The sequence below is a fragment of the Odocoileus virginianus genome, chromosome 18 (assembly GCF_023699985.2).
Source record: "Odocoileus virginianus isolate 20LAN1187 ecotype Illinois chromosome 18, Ovbor_1.2, whole genome shotgun sequence".
Lineage (NCBI taxonomy): Eukaryota > Metazoa > Chordata > Mammalia > Artiodactyla > Cervidae > Odocoileus > Odocoileus virginianus.
Window position 1 is genome coordinate 35320 of NC_069691.1, and position 17744 is coordinate 53063.

A 17744-nucleotide genomic window follows, 5' to 3' on the forward strand; every position below is an offset into this window, starting at 1 on the left:
GGTGGCTGCCTTTAGCTACTGGCGAACTGTAAACCCTGAGATGCAGGAGGGCACAGGAGAGGGAGCCCCGGAGGCTTGTCCAGGCAGCCGCCTTCCTTTGGGAGCTGGGACTCCCACAATTAGCCAGAGTTCCCAGGGAGGCTTATGGACAACAGAGGACCCTGGGGTCAAGTGCCAGCTCCTCGGGATTCTTACTGTGTGACCTTGGGTGAGTAAGTCTGCTCCTGGGCTCAAGATCTATGCAAAATAGCAATGAAGCTAAACTCCTAGCATGGTTAGGCAGACCTAAAGACACTTGAAAAGCATAAACTTGAGTGGTGTGCCCAGCAGCGGTGGAGAGAGGAGGTCTGTCCAGGATCCCAGTGCCCCAGCCTCCTGGTTTAGAGCATCTTTGCACCCTAGTTCTGTCACCTCCCTGTTCACACCAAGCTGGCCTTGACTTGATAGCAGGGTCTCCATGAAGCACCAGCCAGGTCGTGCCCTGAGCTCACAGCAGACCCCTGTGAGAGGGTGACAAGGCATGGGTGTGGCCAGGCCAGGGCTGAGCAGGGCCACTCAGCTGCCTTGAGGCCTGAACTTGAGAGGTCTGAAGGCTGGGCAGGCGAGAGGCCTCTCTGGCCAAGGGCTGAGCTGGGCAGTACCCCCTGGAAGCTCCATTCACATCTGGGGCCACCGATCTTATCCCAGGCCAGGGACAGTTATGCACACATGGAGATCCTTTGGCCTGGGGGGTGCTGGCCGAGAGGTAGGATGTCGGAGGGAAGCAGGTATTCCCAGGCCAGGCTGAAATCACAGGTGAGCAAACTGCCTTGGGCCAGCTAAGGGCCAAGACCAAGTCCACTTTAGGGCAGGGTTTTCCATCCTTTTTCACACTGTGATACATGATCCTCATGGGACCTAGGTGGCCCCGTCTGCTGTGGCTGGAGATGCCTGGCCCCAGGCCTGCACCCCGAGACATGAGGACACCGTCCCGGGACATCTGTAATCCGTTACCGGCACGCCGGTAACAGGCATCACTACAGGGAGCTCTGGATTGGCATCTAAAGCGAAGGTTTGGGAGTTAGGCAGACCCAGGTTCAAGCCTCGGCTGTCAGTGGATGATGCCTGTGTAATCTTGAGCCCATGGTTCAGCCTCTCCGAGCCCTATCCAGCACCCCCTAAAATGGGGAGTGTACTGGGGTTCACTCTCGTGGTGACAGTTTAGAGGGAGTGGGACTTAGCCCAGAACCTGGCACGCCGCGAGTAGTGAGCACGAGTCAGCGGACAGGAAATATGAGTGGTGGCGGGGATGGGGGGCAGGTGGGGAGGAAGAAGTCCCGTCCACCACGAGGCCACAGCCCTCCCCGCAGAGGCCGGAAGCACAGGGGCCTTGGAGGGGCAGGTGGGGAGGAAGAAGTCCCGTCTACCATGAGGCCACAGCCCTCCCCGCAGAGGCCGGAAGCACAGGGGCCTTGGAGGGGCAGGTGGGGAGGAAGAAGTCCCGTCTACCATGAGGCCACAGCCCTCCCCGCAGAGGCCGGAAGCACAGGGGCCTTGGAGGGGCAGGTGGGGAGGAAGAAGTCCCGTCCACCACGAGGCCACAGCCCCCCCGCAGAGGCCGGAAGCACAGGGGCCTTGGAGGGGCAGGTGGGGAGGAAGAAGTCCCGTCCACCACGAGGCCACAGCCCTCCCCGCAGAGGCCGGAGGCACAGGGGCCTTGGAGGGGCAGGTGGGGAGGAAGAAGTCCCATCCACCACGAGGCCACAGCCCTCCCCGCAGAGGCCGGAAGCACAGGGGCCTTGGAGGGGCAGGCCTGGGGTGAGCAGGCCTGGGAAGATTTCAGAGACGGAGGAGTGGGGTGAAGGAAGGGCAGCGAAGGGCCGGGAGGGAGATCATGGGACTGGGCCGTGGATGAGGCTGGGTGACGGGTCAGGGCTGGACAGATATGCCGGGTCTGATCGCAGAGGGTCACCATGCCGGTTCAGGCTCTGGGTGACTTTGCTGAGGTCTGAGGAGCCGCTGAAGCTCTCTGAACGTGGCATTAACCTTGTGTAGAAGACCACTCTGGAAGCAGCAGAGAGGAGGAGCTGGGGCGGGGGAGGCGGAGACGGGGGAAGGCAAACGGCACAGGAGCATCAGGAGGTCCTGGGAAGCGGCCCAGGTCCTGGTCTGACCTGAGCAGACCCTGGGACGGCTCCCAGAGCCAGCGAACCCGGGAGGAACAGGAATGAAGGCGTAGGGAGCAAGTGGCGAGTTCCGGCTGGGAGAGGCTCGGGAGAAGGGGTGGGCGCTGGTCAGCAGGTGGAGGGCGTGAAAGCAGGGAGCTGAGCCAGGAAGGGCAAAGGACCACAGAACCCTGAGAGGACCTGGCCTGGAGATGAGAGTCAGGACTGACCCGCGTCCCCGCCTCGGGCCACGAGGAGATCTGGGTCCACGGGGAGTCCTGCTCGGGGCAGGAGGTAGGGAATGTGGATGGGGTACAAGGGGCCTTTTGGAAAACTCCACTGGAGGCCAGAGAAAGGGGCCAGATCACCTGAGGAGCAGAAAGCAGGAAGGAGCTTTGGACCCGGCTGGGGCAGAGCAGCAGAGTGACCCACAGGAGCGATGCCTCGGGGAGCAGGAACTGTGCGTGGGGGGCGGGGGGCGCGGGAGGGTGTCCCGCCCTCATCACCCGGCAGTCGGTGCCTCAGAGGAGCTGGTGGCTGCTGCCTCCCGGAGCTCTTGTTCATTCTCGGGGCCTAGGTTACAGCGTCGCAGAGCCTTACTGTCCCGCATCAGCGTCTAAGGGACACGGGGCTCCCTTCTCCTGTCTGCTCACCCCCGCCCCACTCCCCCACCCCTGGCCGAGGCCCAGACTCCCAGCTGTGGTGGGTCAGGCAGGTCCCAGGACCACAAGGAGGCAGGCTGTGCTCTCAGGGTGGAGGGCGTGCGGGCACACGTGGTCCTCGTGCGCCCCCTGGGAAACACGGGGCCCCCGCAGGCTAGAGCACGAGGGTCTCGGCGTCCCAGGCCTGCTGAACATGGGCGCACGCCAGACTCCAGGCCGCCAAGCCGGGCACTGTGCTTCCCGTCTGGTGTTGCCACTGCAGGACCACAAGTGTTGGCACCGCAGGGGAAGGGCTGGCCTGCCCACAGGGGGCCTGCAGACCTGTCTGCTCAACACCGACCCCACACACACCAGGAGGGCATGGGAACGGCGCCCCCACGTTCCGCGTGTTCCAGGGCAGGCCGGGAAGAGCTGCCTCCACCTCCAAGGTGGGGACGCCTCGGGACATCCCAGGCCACCAGAGGTGGTGGCTCTCTCCCTCCTCTCTGGTAGGCCCGGTCCAGCTCCTACCATCCAGAGGATGGATGCCATCCCTCTTCCACCCCACAGAACCCGGGACAAGTCTCAGGCCTTTCTGCCAGGTTCCTCAGCGTTCCTCTCACCAACCAAACATGTCCTGCGTTTAGTAGAGCTCCCTAAAGCTGCACAGCCTGTGGGGGAGGCACACGGCGGGTCAGCCGCCTGCCTCCTCGGTCCTCTCGCCCAGAAACAAGCCAGTCTCTTTCTCGGCTCCCGCGGTGCATCTGGCCTCCTCTGAACACGTGGTACCCGTGGCGCTCACCTTCCCAGAGCCGGCGCTTTCCACCAAAGTCGCTGCTCCCCCAAAGGGAGTCCTCCTCCAGCTGCTAAGACAGCAGTGATTTCTCCAATGGCGAAGTCCGCCTGTCCTCACCCACATCCATTGCTTTCAAACACCTCTCTCTCCAGTTCTTTTACCAACTTAAGAAAGAACAGCTGTCACACTTGCTTCAGATATGCTCTTAGAATTATAAGCCCTTCGAAGCATTTGTTTGATTCTGTAAAAACACTGGAGCCGCGCTGGCCAGGATACGGGAGGGCGGAGCTGGGCCCAGCTCAGGAGCGGTGATGCGCGCACACAGGTCCTGCGCCGCTGAGTCCTCATTTCCAAAAGAGGCCAGAAATCTGGGTGCTGGGTGGCATCACCTGAGGTTTAAACACTGACTATGAAATCTGACAATGTTAAATGCTGTCGAGGTGAAGTTCCACCCACCCGCCGCCCTGCACACTGCCCGTGGGGCACGAGTGACCCTCTGCTCCCGGGTGGAGGAGGGCTCCCCAGCCGGGGCCCCGCCGGGGCCTCTCTCCTGGGGAGCGCGGGGCCCCGTGGTGACTCTCTCCTGGGGAGCGCGGGGCCCCACCGGGGCCTCTCTCCTGGGGAGCGCGGGGCCCCGTGGTGACTCTCTCCTGGGGAGCGCGGGGCCCCGTGGTGACTCTCTCCTGGGGAGCGCGGGGCCCACCCCGTCCCCAGCACTGGGTCATCGTTTCCTCTGCGGAAGTGCCAGTGTGGGCCCTGGTCTCTCACTGCCCAGCACGTCCTGCCCCTGTGCCGGGAGGGCGCCGCGGACTGTGAAGTCAGGCGGAGCAGCGGCACCATTACCCGCTGGCAGAGTGCCTTGGGGGAGCCCCCAACCCTATCAAGCACCGCTTGGCTTTGCGCTCAGCAGCAACACTTGGGAGTTCTTCTGCTCTGAGCTTGCCCCAGAGGCCTCAGACAAAGGCCTACAGCGAGCAGGGCACCCTTGCTGGCCTGTATCCGCAGGAGGGGGACCAGAACCCAGCCACAGACGCTGAGCTGCCCCCACTTGCTCTGCAGGACAGAGGTCTGGCTTGGCTTTGCCTCTGACTTGCTGTCACCATAAGCAAGTCTCTTGTCTTCTTTGAGCCTCCGTGTCCTCACCTGTAACATGGGTATAAAATTCCTGGCTCCTGAGGTCAAAATCAAAGAGAGACCTTAATATGAATGTGTGTATGAGCTGTGACGGGCTAGAAATGTTAGGACCTATTATCGCACTTGTCAGGCTTAACTTCCCCCAAGATAATTCTCACCTCAGCTATGACCTTTACACAACCACAGAACTTCCTGCTAGATCCCAAGGTCAAACTCAGGATGCCTCTCTGAACAGGACCAGGCAGGGATTCGAATGCTGAGCCCAGGCCCCTTGCCCTCCCCAGCCAGGCCCGAGCCACCTCCCCCACTTCACCTCCCCTCCACACAGCGGGACTGCAGGCAGTAGGGCCAGGGAGGACAGGGTGAGCCGCTCTGGGCCCCGGCATGCCTGAGCAAGGGTCCCGGTACCAGCAGGCTGGGTGAGTCTAAAAGCCGGGGGCTGGCCTGGCCACGACTGGCGCCTGGGAACGGTACATGCCAGCGAATGCTGGCTGGGGGGCAGCCGCCGAGGCTGTGCAGCAAAGGGCAGGGGACCAGGGTCAGGACACTGCACCTGTGTCTCCAGTCAGTCACCCCCCCGCCAGGAGTCCTTTTCTGGGCCTGTTTCCCCGTCTGTAAAAAGAAGAATCGGACTAGAAAATAATCCCTTGAGTGTTTTAAAAGTGAGGAAGCCTGGGGAGGGAGATTCTGGCTGCCATGGTGACCAGAGGATGTTCCTGGCATGCAGTGCCGAGAGACCAGAGCTTCTGAGTGCCCTGCACTGAACAGGACAGTCCCTCCCGACAAAGAATCACGTGGAAATAATTGCCGGAAGTGCCCCCAGAGAGAAACCCTTGAGGGTGATCTCACAGGTCCCTTCTGGATCTGGGATTCTGAAAAAAATCCACCTAAACTCATGATCAAACAGTCTAAAAAGAAAATCTTACCTTGAAGTGACAGCTTAGAGCTTTGCTGCCTCGGAGATGTGGGGCTGCTGCTGCTGAGATAAGCAGCCGGCCCCGGAGAAGTCTGGAAGTTTCCTCCTGGCTCCAGCGCTCTGTGGCTCTCTGCAGTGGGAGATAATGATGATGGTTTACACATAAGGAGCAGGCTTTCCAGTTTCAAAAGCCTGCTAAACATGCTAGTTACCACTTTTGATCACTGTGCCAAACCTGGGAGGTTGCAGATGAGGAAATCACGGCTCAGAAAGGCTTAGAGACGTGTTCATGGTCACACAGCTGGCGAGGGAGGGACTTGGGATCTGAGCCCAGTGGCCCATCTCCCTGCCTTGGCTTCCTTGGTGGGACCCCCGCCCCACCCCACACTCTTCCCCTAAAAGAGGCAGTGCTGACTCACATGCCTTCCCAGGACAAGAGAAGCATCTCAAGACTGAAATGCAGCCAGAAACATCAGACATGCTCCCACCCCTCCCTGCCACACACACTCAAACTCACATTTATACACACACGTCCAGGAGAGAAACCTACCAATTTTACCATGTATTTCAAAAATCAGCTTTGAAAGTAAAATTTTAAAAAGAGACCAAAAGCCAGCTTCTGGGAGCTGGTCAAAGGTGGAAAGAACCCCCTCCTTTAAAGAAGCTCTAGCCAGGTGGGACTTAGGAAGCTGAGCTACCTACATCCGAGGCAGCCTGAAAGGTCTGAGATCATAGCCAAGGGCTCCACAATCACAGGGGACGCACACGGCGCCCTCCATGCCCCCACCAGGCTCCTCACCGCCCCACCCGGGGTCTGAACACGCAGACGTGTGATGACACAATCACAGGGGACGCACATGGCGCCCTCCATGCCCCCACCAGGCTCCTCACCCCCCACCCGGGGTCTGAACACGCAGACGTGTGATGACACAATCACAGGGGACGCACATGGCGCCCTCCATGCCCCCACCAGGCTCCTCACCGCCCCCACCCGGGGTCTGAACACGCTGACGTGTGATGACACAATCACAGGGGACGCACACGGCGCCCTCCATGCCCCCACCAGGCTCCTCACCCCCCCACCCAGGGTCTGAACACACAGATGTGTGATGACACAATCACAGGGGACGCACATGGCACCCTCCATGCCCCCACCAGGCTCCTCACCCCCCCCACCCGGGGTCTGAACACGCAGACGTGTGATGACACAATCACAGGGGACGCACATGGCGCCCTCCATGCCCCCACCAGGCTCCTCACCCCCCCCACCCGGGGTCTGAACACGCAGACGTGTGATGACAAGTCTGCCCTTGTGCTTGCCTGTCACTCTATTTCAGAGGCGTGTGAGTGACAGAAGGAGTCTGCACTTTTCAATTGAACTATATTTGATTTATAATGTTGTGTTAATTACTGCTGACAGCAAAGTGATTCGGTCACATGTATATACACATTTTTATATATTCTTTTCCATTGTGGTTTATCACTGGATATTGAGTATAGTTCCCTGTGCTATACAGTAGGGCCTGTTGTTCATCCATCCGATATAGTAAAGCTTCTATCTGCTAACCCCGACCTTCCGCTGGGTCCTTCCATCGACCCCCTCCTCCCCGTGGCAACCACCCGTCTGTCCGCTCCGTCCGTCTGCCTCTCTGTTTCATGGATGGGTTCCTTTGTGCGGTACTTTAGATTCCACGTGTAAGTGATATCAGGTGTCACTTGTCTTTCTGACTCACTTCACTTGGTATGATAATCTCTAGTTGCATCCACGTTGCTGCAAATGGCAGTTTCCTTCTTTACGGCTGAGTGGTGCTCACTGCATATATGCACCACATCCTTCTCTATCTGCTCATTGCTCACTGTATATATACGTCCCACATCCTTCTCTATCCGTTCATTGCTCACTGCATGTATGCGTCCCACGTCCTTCTCTATCCGTCCATTGCTCACTGCATGTATGCGTCCCACGTCCTTCTCTATCCGTTCATTGCTGACTGTATATATGCGTCCCACATCCTTCTCTATCCGTTCATTGCTCACTGTATATATGCGTCCCACATCCTTCTCTATCCGTTCATTGCTCACTGTATATATACGTCCCACATCCTTCTCTATCCGTTCATTGCTCACTGTATATATGCGTCCCACATCCTTCTCTATCTGTTCATTGCTCACTGTATATATATGTGTCCCACATCCTTCTCTATCCGCTCATTGTTCACTGTATGTATATGTCCCACGTCCTTCTCTATCCGTTCATTACTGACTGTATGTATACGTCCCACGTCTTTCTCTATCCGTCCATTGCTCACTGCATGTATGCGTCCCACGTCTTTCTCTATCCGTCCATTGCTCACTGCATGTATGCGTCCCACGTCCTTCTCTATCCGTCCATTGCTCACTGCATGTATGCGTCCCACATCCTTCTCTATCCGTTCATTGCTGACTGTATATATGCGTCCCACATCCCTCTCTATCCGTTCATTGTTCACTGTATATATCCGTCCCACATCCTTCTCTATCCGTTCATTGCTCACTGTATACATGCACACCACATCCTTCTCTATCCGTTCATTGTTCACTGTATATATGCGCACCACATTCTTCTCTATCCGTTCATTGCTCACTGTATATATCCGTCCCACATCCTTCTCTATCCATCCATTTGTCAGCAGACATTTGGGTAGCTCCGTGTCTTGGCTATTGTGAAGAGTGCTGCTTTGATCACAGGGGTGCACGTATCTTTTGTCCGGGTATCAGGACAGGAGAGGGATTGCTGGATCATGCGGTAATTCTGTTTTTAGTTTTCTGAGGAGCCTCCACACTGTTCTCCACAGTGACTGCACCCACTCACATTCCCACCAACAGTGTAGGAGGGCTCCCTTTTCAAGAAGTCTGCGTTCTTAACCACAGGCCTGCTAAGCTGAGGACCAGATGTCATCCTGTTGCTTAAGATCCTTCGAGGCCTTGCTGCCCAAAGGCCAGTCCTGGACCAGCAGCATCAAGCATCCCTGGGAGCTACTGAGATTCACCCCGCCCAGACCTACTGAGCCGTCTGCACTTTAACAAGCCCTGGGGGTGGTTTGTGTGCACATTATATAAGGAGTGAGGAGCAATGCTGGCCCCTCACTTAATACACTCCAGCCACACCGGCCTCCTTTTGGTTCCTAAAACGTGCCAAAGTCTCTGCCATTTCAGGTCCTGCCACCTTGCTGTTCCCTTTCCCAGGGATGCCCTCCCCCAAGGGCTTCATTTGACTGGTCTTTCCACCATTCAGGCCTCAGACTAAATATCGCCACTCCAGAAGAGCCTTCCCTGACAACCTGATCTGAAGCGGGTCCTCCGGCTGGTAGCCCCAGAGCCTTGTGTTCGCTTTAGGAACACTTCTCACCCCTCTCCTTGGACCTGTGGCCTGCGGGTCATCATGCTGCTGTGCCCCCCGGGGTGCACGCTCCGAGAAGACAAGCATCCTTATACAGCCAGGCCCCGGCATCCAGGCAGCGCGCGGTACACAGCAGGCACAGAACTCCTGGCCAAGTCGATTCTGAGTGAGTGGACGCAGGACAAACACACTTGTGAGATGTGAGACAAACAGCGTCATCTCTCAGTTACCCAGGCTTACATTAACTGTGCTGTGAATTAACCCCCGGGCTCATTTGCAGATGGGAAGCTGAGGTCAAGGTGAGGACGTGCCCAAGGTCACCCGGCGAGTCTAGAGCAGGACGCAGCCCTTTGACCTCTCAGGCCTGCAGGTTGCAAGCCACGCTCAGACCCTTGCTGCTCCACTTGTGCGGCCTGACAGAGCCGGATGTTTGCAGGGGCCACTGACCTACATTGTGAACAATTGCATCATGCAGAGGGACTCTCAGGCCAGCTGCTCTCCTTTCACTGCACAGATGGGGGAGGCTTTCCCGGGCCGCGTCTGCCTGCCTCCTGCTGAGCAGCGGGCCGAGCAAGAGTCAGGTGTGAGCACGTGCAGCCTCCGGCCGGCACAGACAGGCGTGGCCGCTCTGCTGGGCACTGCGCCCCGTCAGGCAGAAAGAGCATTTTATCAGCTTGATTTCTCGCAGCACCAGAGCACAGCCTTCCCAGAGCTCCGGGGGCTTCAGGGAGGCCCCTGGTGAATGGTGAGCAATTAAGCCGTTTCTCCCTGAGAGCAGGTTTAGACCCACTGTCTCCTTGAATCTGAGGCGGGGCCGGTCCGGGGGCGCACAGACGGGAAAGCACAAACACTGGTTTGGGAGTCAGACAAACCGGGGTCTGAATCTCAGCTCCGACACTGAACAGCTGGAGATTTAGGGCACGTTTCTTAACCTCCTGGGGCCTGCTTCCTCATGTAAAACGACCAACACCTTCTCAGGTTCTTGTGCCCCTTCAGTAACACGCACAGAGCTCACGGGTTCACAACTAGCACACCTGTCACTCAAGCCGAGGCAGCTCTTGGTGGCAGGGCGGCTATTACTGGCTGAGGCCAGCCCATTCCCCTCTGAGGTCATCTCTCAGGAAACTGTCCTGCTCTTACTAGAGCGGAAGCCCCCTGAGGACACGGCTCTCATCAGTCCTGCCGTCCCCATGCCCAGAACAGTTACCTGGAAGCCCATTCCCCTCTGAGGTCCTCTCTCAGGAAACTGTCCTGCTCTTACTAGAGCGGAAGCCCCCTGAGGACACGGCTCTCATCAGTCCTGCCGTCCCCATGCCCAGAACAGTTACCTGGAAGGTGGCAGTGTAGTACTTAATAGTTATGCAATGAATGAATAAATGATTACTTAGGAAATCGCCCCGGTGAAAAACAAGGAAGGAAGGAAAGTGAAAAGAGAGGGAAAAGCAAGCTGAAAGTTCCTGTAGGCCAGTCATCTGGGGAAAGGGAAACAGTCTTAGGCCAGTGGAAATAATACAGTCCACAACTGTACAGAGAAGTGGGCCTGAAATCCTGGCTCAGGCCCTGACATCAAATCCCAGGGGTCAATGCCCTGTGCTCCCTGACGCCGGCCTGCATGGCCAGCCCGCTAGAAGCAGGGGGAGTGCCATGGTCAGGGACAGCCTGGGCCCTCTGACCCCTCCTTCCCCAGTATCCCCCCATATCCCCCCAGCTCTGCTTCACCCACTGCCCCAAAGGGGGGCGGGGTAGAGGGGTAGCTCCTCCAAAGTGCCTGAAGTCTGGCCTCATTTAAGGCCAGGTGAGTGCCTTCTTGAATAGCACAGGATGCTGCTGACAGCTCGCCAGTGTGGCCCCACGCAGCCTCAGGAGTAGCTCTGTCCGCCCAGCAGAGGGTGGGCCTCGGCTGCAGGGCGGACCCGCCACGCGGTTCTCTGGCGCCCTCTAGCGGCGCTTCGGTGCACGCCAAGGACCCCAACTAAGCACTCGGGTAGCCGCCCAGGTCCCCTGCTCTCCCGTCCCTGGTCAGGAATGTGTGTGACAGCTCAGAGTGTTCTGAACTCCAGCCCCAGGCACTGTCAGGATGGATCGAACCAGAAAAGGCACGGCTCCTATAGTTTGCTTCGAGACTCAATGCAGGGCTCATCTGACTTTGTATTCAGACTCCCTGTCCTCCAGCCCCGTGAGTACATAAACTTCATCACTCATGAAACCCCCACCCCCAGATCACTGATCTGTGACCAGTGTGCACAGACATGGGGCTGTTGTGAGAGAGGCATTATGACCAGCAGATACACTATTTCTGTGTCAGTGCCTGCATGCTGGGAGATGGCAAAGAACCATTGCTACCAACCATGACCCTCAGACTCTAGGCAGACCCTTGTTTCTTTGCTTCCCTCACACCTCTGAAGGCAAGGCTGTGCTTGAGGTAAATGGGGGTGGATGGGGGACTGAAAGGCCAGATACAAGAATTTGGATTTCAGGATTCGAAGAGGGGAGAGCAGGCCAGGATGAAGGGCATGAGGAGAAGGTTACTAACTAGGCAAAGGGTAATGAGGCTGGAATGTCAGCTGCCAAAGGGAAAAGACAGAGCTAGCTGCAGTTCCATGAAAACAACCCATGGGCTCTTTTTAAAAGACATTTATTTGGCTGGGCTGGGTCTCAGTTGGCAGCAGGCAGGATCTTTGATCTTCATTGTGGCATGTGAACTCTTGGTTGCGGCAGGTGGGATCTAGTTCCCTGACCAGGGGTCAAACCCAGGTGCCCTGCATTGGGAGCATGGAGCCTTCACCACTGGACTGCTAGGGAAGTCTCCACCTAGGGGGTCCTGACCGTAAGGAACGTGTGACTCACCAGTGGAAGGCAGTTACTTAGAAAGCCACGGGGATCTGGAGCAAGGTACACCACCTGAAGTGCTGAGCTCAGCTCTAGGTTTGCCGATCAAGAGTAAACTCGAGCAGGTTAGGAGGACCAGGCCAAGTCGTGGGGAGAGACGATACATGCCTCACTTTAGATCTTGCCCTCCTGAGGCAGAGCGTGCAGACGCAGGAGAGAGTCTGATATCAGAGGTGGGGGGTATAGGAGAAGGTTCTGGTTCAATTAAAAAAGAAAAGAGAAAAACCTGTGCAGCCGTCTCACCAAGAGTGGGAGGAAGGAGCTCTGTCCATGGGGGTACATAAGCCAAGCAGTCATTGTCAGCTTCCCGTGAATGGACTGTGCATTACATTGAACAATGGAGTATGACAGAATCAATCCTTTCTACCCAGAATCTAAGAGTTCATCATAAATGACCACCTTTCATTGTAGAACAACGACACAACCATCATTAACGGGCTTGCTGTTCGCGCAAGCCTGTAGTGGGCCTGTGCACTGCATTCTGAGGTCTGCTTACTTGTCAGACACTGGAGAAACCAACTTGTGCCACTAGGTCACTGCTGACCTTGGGGCCAAGTCCTTTCCCAGTCTCCTCGATTAAACACTGAAAGGACATCAAGAAGCCTCTGCCACTCTTGGAATCCGGGTCGGTAGCAGTGGAGAGGAAATCTCTAGACCTAGCATCTCTATGATCCTGGGGACCACCTCACCCTGGGGTGTCTCCCCACGGCCACCACTGCAGAGGCTAAGCTGAGGCTTTCTGTGGCTTGGGACAATGAAAGGGGAATCATCCTGAGATCATGCCACTGGATGATCTAGTTACAAAATGGCCTGAGTCCACTGGCCCCATCCCTCCCAGCTCTTCCTGCATCCATGTGGGAGCATCATCTTTCCCCGGGTACCCAATGGCATGCCTTGAAGGTCAAACCTAGTGAGCAGGGCTAAGAGAAATAGGGTTTCCACCCTCCACCTGACCAAGACCCTTCCCATCCCTGGATCCCACCAACATGCCCCTTCTTCCTTGTGACTGACCCTTGGGGGGTGCCTACTTTTCACCCTCAGAAGTGGGGCTTTATCATGGGCCTTAAAAGGCAACATCCAGAACACAGTTCTTTGATGAGATACCCTCAGTGGGATCTGTGCTACAAACAAATTTACAAGGAAATCTTCAGCATAGTAAATTTGTTATTGGTAGTGTATAGATGTAGCAATTTTGAAACTATTTTGTGTCTGTTATAGAATTGAGGAAATGGGTGACTATCTTGATGTTGCTAGAAACCAGGGATCTCACTGTGGGAGAATAAAAATGCAAATATGGAATGGGGGAGAGTAAGCAAGAAGCAGTGGTATTTGGTTTTATTTATACCTATAGATGGATGATGAAGAGATAGCTAGAGTAATGGTGGGTGGATGGATGGATAGACAGAAAGACAGATAAAAGGGTGTAGAAGTAATGATAGCCCAGGAACAGTGAGCACATCAAGTACCCAGATATGTTTCTAAATACTATTCCCTGCTAAAAAGAACCAGAACTCCGCAGGAAAATGGCTGATTCCAAGACTAGAGCGAGGAGAATATAAGGAGAGCCTGGAACATCTTGTGCCTAGAAGTAGGAAAGTGCGCCCAAAAAACGATGAGGACATGTTGAAAAACCACAGGAGGCAGCATGAAGGGGTTTCCTACTGGCCAAATGTGGAAAATTTCAAACAAAATGAGTAACAGTAATGGATTATAAGACACTGAATCTAAAAGGATCCCGTAAGTCTACACGGATATACATGAATGAGTGGCAGGAAAGGAAATATCTTATTAACAGTATATTGCCAAGTACTTAAATGGAATGATAGTTAGAAAATTACTATTTTGCAGCCACCAAAGTAATATGACTCAAAATAGGAATTATCAATGGAAGCTGCAACCACTGAGTTAATGTTTGTGGGGGAACAGGATACTCACACAGTCTCAAAGTATCTCCCACAGATTATTTATTAATTACAAGAGAGAAATAGGTACCTCTGAAGTGTAGAGATCTGGTAGACATCATCTCAACCAGATGATCACAAACATCACCAATAATGGGACAAAGTGTCATAAAGTGACCCTGATCTGAAACACTGAGGAGATGAGAACATCACTTACCCAGAATTCCTGCCAAGAATGTAAACCAGAATTTGGTCATGAAAGCACATTCAGACAAATCCAAATGGAAGGACATTCTACAAAATAACCTGGAATCTTCAGAAATGCCAATGACATGAAAGACTGACATGGGCTGAGGTCTTTTTTATATTGAAGTTTATTTACAGTGCTGGGCCAGCCTCTGTTGTACAGTGAAGTGACTCAGTTACATGCATACTTTTTTATATTCCGCTATGGTTTATCCTAGGAGATTGGAATATAGTTCTCTGTGCTATACAATAGGACCTTGTGTTTATCCATTCTAAACTTAATGGTTTGCATCTCCCAGCCCTAAACTCCCTGTCCATCCCTCTCCCCCTTACCCTCCTTCTTGGCAACCGGAAGGCTGGTCTCTGTTTTGTAGATACATTCATTTGTGCCATATTTTAGATCCCACATGTAAGTGATACCACATGGTATTTGTCTTTCTCTTTCTGACTTATTTCACCAAGAATGATCATCTCTAGTTGCATCCGTGTTGCTACAAATGGCATTATTTCCTTCTTTTTTCTGAGTACTGTTCCACTGTATATATGTATCTTCTTTATCCAGTCATCCACCATTGGACATGTCTTGGCTATTGTCAATAGTGCTGCTGTGAATTTAAGAGTACATGTATCTTTTTGAATTATAGTTTTGTCCAGGTGTATGCTCAGGGGTGGGATTGCTGGATCAGAGAGTAATTCTATTTTTAATTTTCTGAGGAACCACCATACCGTTTTCCATAGTGGCTGCACCAACTCACATTGCCACCAACAGTGTAGGAGGGTTCCCATTTCTCTGCTCTCTCCAGCACTTGTTATTTGTAGACTTTTTAATGATGGTCATACTGATCAGTATAAGGTGGCACCGCACTGCAGTTCTGATTTGCATTTCTCTAATAATCAGTGGTGTTGAGCATCTTTTCATATGCCTGTTGGCCCTCTATACGTCTTCTTTGGAGAGATGTCTCTTAGAGTCTCCCACCCATTTTTTGATTCAGTTTGGAGGTTTTTCACTGTTGTTTTTGAATTGTATGTATGAGCTGTTTATATGTTTTGGATATTAAGCCCTTGTTGGTGGCCTCATTTGCAGATATTTCTGTCCATTCCACAGACTGTTTGGGGGTTTCTGTTGTTGCTTCTTCGGGTTTTGGCCCGCACCACATAGCATGCAGGATCTTAAACGAGGATCAGACCTGTGCACCCTGCAGTGGGACTGGAGTCTTAACCACTGGATCTCCACAGAAGTTCCTGGGTTTTTTTTTAATAGCTTCTCTGGCTATGCAAAAGTTTTTCAGCTTAACTAGGTCCTATTTGTTTTTGTTTTCATTTCTACTGCCTTGAGAGACTAAGAAAACATTGATATGATTTATGTCAGAGAATGATTTGCCTATGTTCTCTTTGAGGAGTTTTATGGTGTCATATCTTATGTTTAAATCTTAAGCCATTTCGGTTTTTTTGTGTGCATAGTGTGAGGGTGTGTTCTAACTTGATTGTTTTACATACAGCTAACCTTCCCAGCACCACTGCCGAACAGACTGTCTTTCCCTATTTTATATTTTTGCCTCCTTTGTCAAAGATTAATTGATTGTAGTTGTATGTGGGTTTATTTTTAGGCTTCCTGAGGTCTTGAGGTTGAAAGAGAAAGGGCTGGTTCCAAGGCTGACTACAGACACACACATGGTCCTTGACTGGGTCCTTAAAGGACATTACTGGACCAATCAGCAAAATTTAAAAATAGGTAGTGTATTAGATAATATACTGTATCAATATTAGATTTCCTGAATTTGGTAGGCATCTGTGGTTATATAAGAGAATCTTTTTGTTCTTAGGAAATACATGCTATTTAGGGATGAAGAAGGGCCATGATGTCTGAAGCTTAACTCTCAAATGGCTCACTAAAAATATATGCACAGTTTATATTTTTTCATTCTCTGGTTGTATTTTTCTCCTCTTACCACCATCTGGCTGATTCTCCCCTGGAGTTTCTCAGTTCACTTTCCTCAGAGAAGGACGCTTGGGTTGAATCCTCTCTACCACCCTCTGAGGCAGAGCCCTTTGCACTAGAAAGTGCAGCCTCTGGATCGCCTGCCTGAGTTCAGGGGCCCATTCCCTGTAAAATCAGCCCCGGCCCAGACTGCGTCGTGTGGTACATAACGTGGCTGCTACCACCGCTTCCTCCGTGGAGGTGGTGGGCAAGAGGATCTCCTGAAGGGGGCCTGGCAGGCCCATGCTTGGTCTAGCCACTAGATACTGTATTTCCAACGACCCAAGTTAATTCCAGAGAAACCTGAAGCCTCCTGACCTGACTCTGCCTCATTCTTGGTTTCACTCTTTTAACAAATGTTATGGATGGATGCCTGCTCTGGGCCAGGTCTTGTGCTATGTACTGTGGGCACAGGCACGACCCAGTCCCTACTCTCTTCACTCTGATTCAAGCTGGACAGGCATTAAAAACTCAGATAACTGAGGTGTAGAGAGAATCACAACCAACAAACAGAAAGCAGTCGATGCGGGTTGAGGGCTGAGCCCCATGATGACAAGAGATGGGGTTCAGAAGGCCTCCTGGGTGGTAGTCCTGGCTGTGGCTCCCGGGATGGAAGTGGGCTATGAACAGGGAACCTGGCTGTCAGGAGGGTATGCAGCGCCATCCCTGGGTTTCTGTTTTCTCTTCGCACAGCCGGACCCAGCAGGACGGGACATCTCCATCCGGCCTCTCCTGGAGCACTGTGAGAACACCCACATGACCATCTGGCTTGGCATCGTCTACGCCTATAAGGGGCTTCTCATGGTAGGTGCGGAGCTGCAGGCACAGTGGGGGAGACACGTCGCTGGCAGAGCTCCCTCTCCTAGGGGCCTCCGTCACCGTAAAAGTAAACGGAAGCCCCAGGACCAGGCACGTGCTCTCTGCCACTCTCAGTGCCCGGCACGGCCCAGTTCAGTCCCACGGCAACCATACGAGAGAGGTACAAACAGCATCCCCACTTCACTGGTAGGGACGCTGAGGCTTGGTTTGCCCCAGGTCACCGAGCTGGTGGTAGGCGGCAGAATGAGCCCCAGGCCTGTGGGTGTGCCTCCCGGCTGCCACCGTCCTGCTCCGACAGTTAGTCTGCTGACATCCAATGCACGTTCACATCCTATGGGAGGCGAGTGGAACCATCTCCATTTGCAGACGCAGAAAGTCAGGCTCAGACAAGTTCAAGGGTTTGCTGGCAGCCACCTGGTAAGCTCCAAACCCAACACTCTTTCCACTCCATTCATCTGTTATACAAAGATCACATACCAAGCCCACCTCACACCTTGTCGCATTTCAAGGTTGGGAAGGCCTTGAAAGGGCAGTTCCACCCAACCGTATCCTGGGTTGACCCTTGAATCTTCTCTCCACACCTTGTGCAAAGCACGCCCGCACCTAAGCACCTTCAGGGCCGGACACTGGCCACTGCGCCCTCAGACCCCCACAGGGAAGTCAGGCCAGCGCCCGCCTCTGCGCCAGAGGAGGGCCCAGACCCCTGCCAGAGAGCAGGCGTCCCGGCACCCCTCCAGCCCTAGTGCACATGCCAGCAGGACCCAGGCAGCTCTGTGGGCTTGCCCGGTCTCTGCTTCCTCCCCTCTAGGATGCAGACAGCCATATCCAGCTGTGGGACTGAAGGGGCCAGAATGAAGCTGGCTTTCAGCAGTATGGTTTCCTTCCCTCTCTCAGTATCTGC

General features: G+C 54.1%; 1 protein-coding gene across 1 annotated transcript in view; it reads left to right on the top strand.

The window, feature by feature from the left end:
• The window catches only part of GABBR2 (gamma-aminobutyric acid type B receptor subunit 2), a 64957-nt gene that overhangs the window by 34496 nt on the left and 12717 nt on the right, over positions 1-17744 (top strand). Inside the window, exon 4 of the mRNA XM_070480752.1 lies at positions 16718-16828. Coding sequence (XP_070336853.1) covers positions 16718-16828 — 111 coding nt within the window. The remainder of the gene's footprint in view (positions 1-16717; positions 16829-17744) is intronic.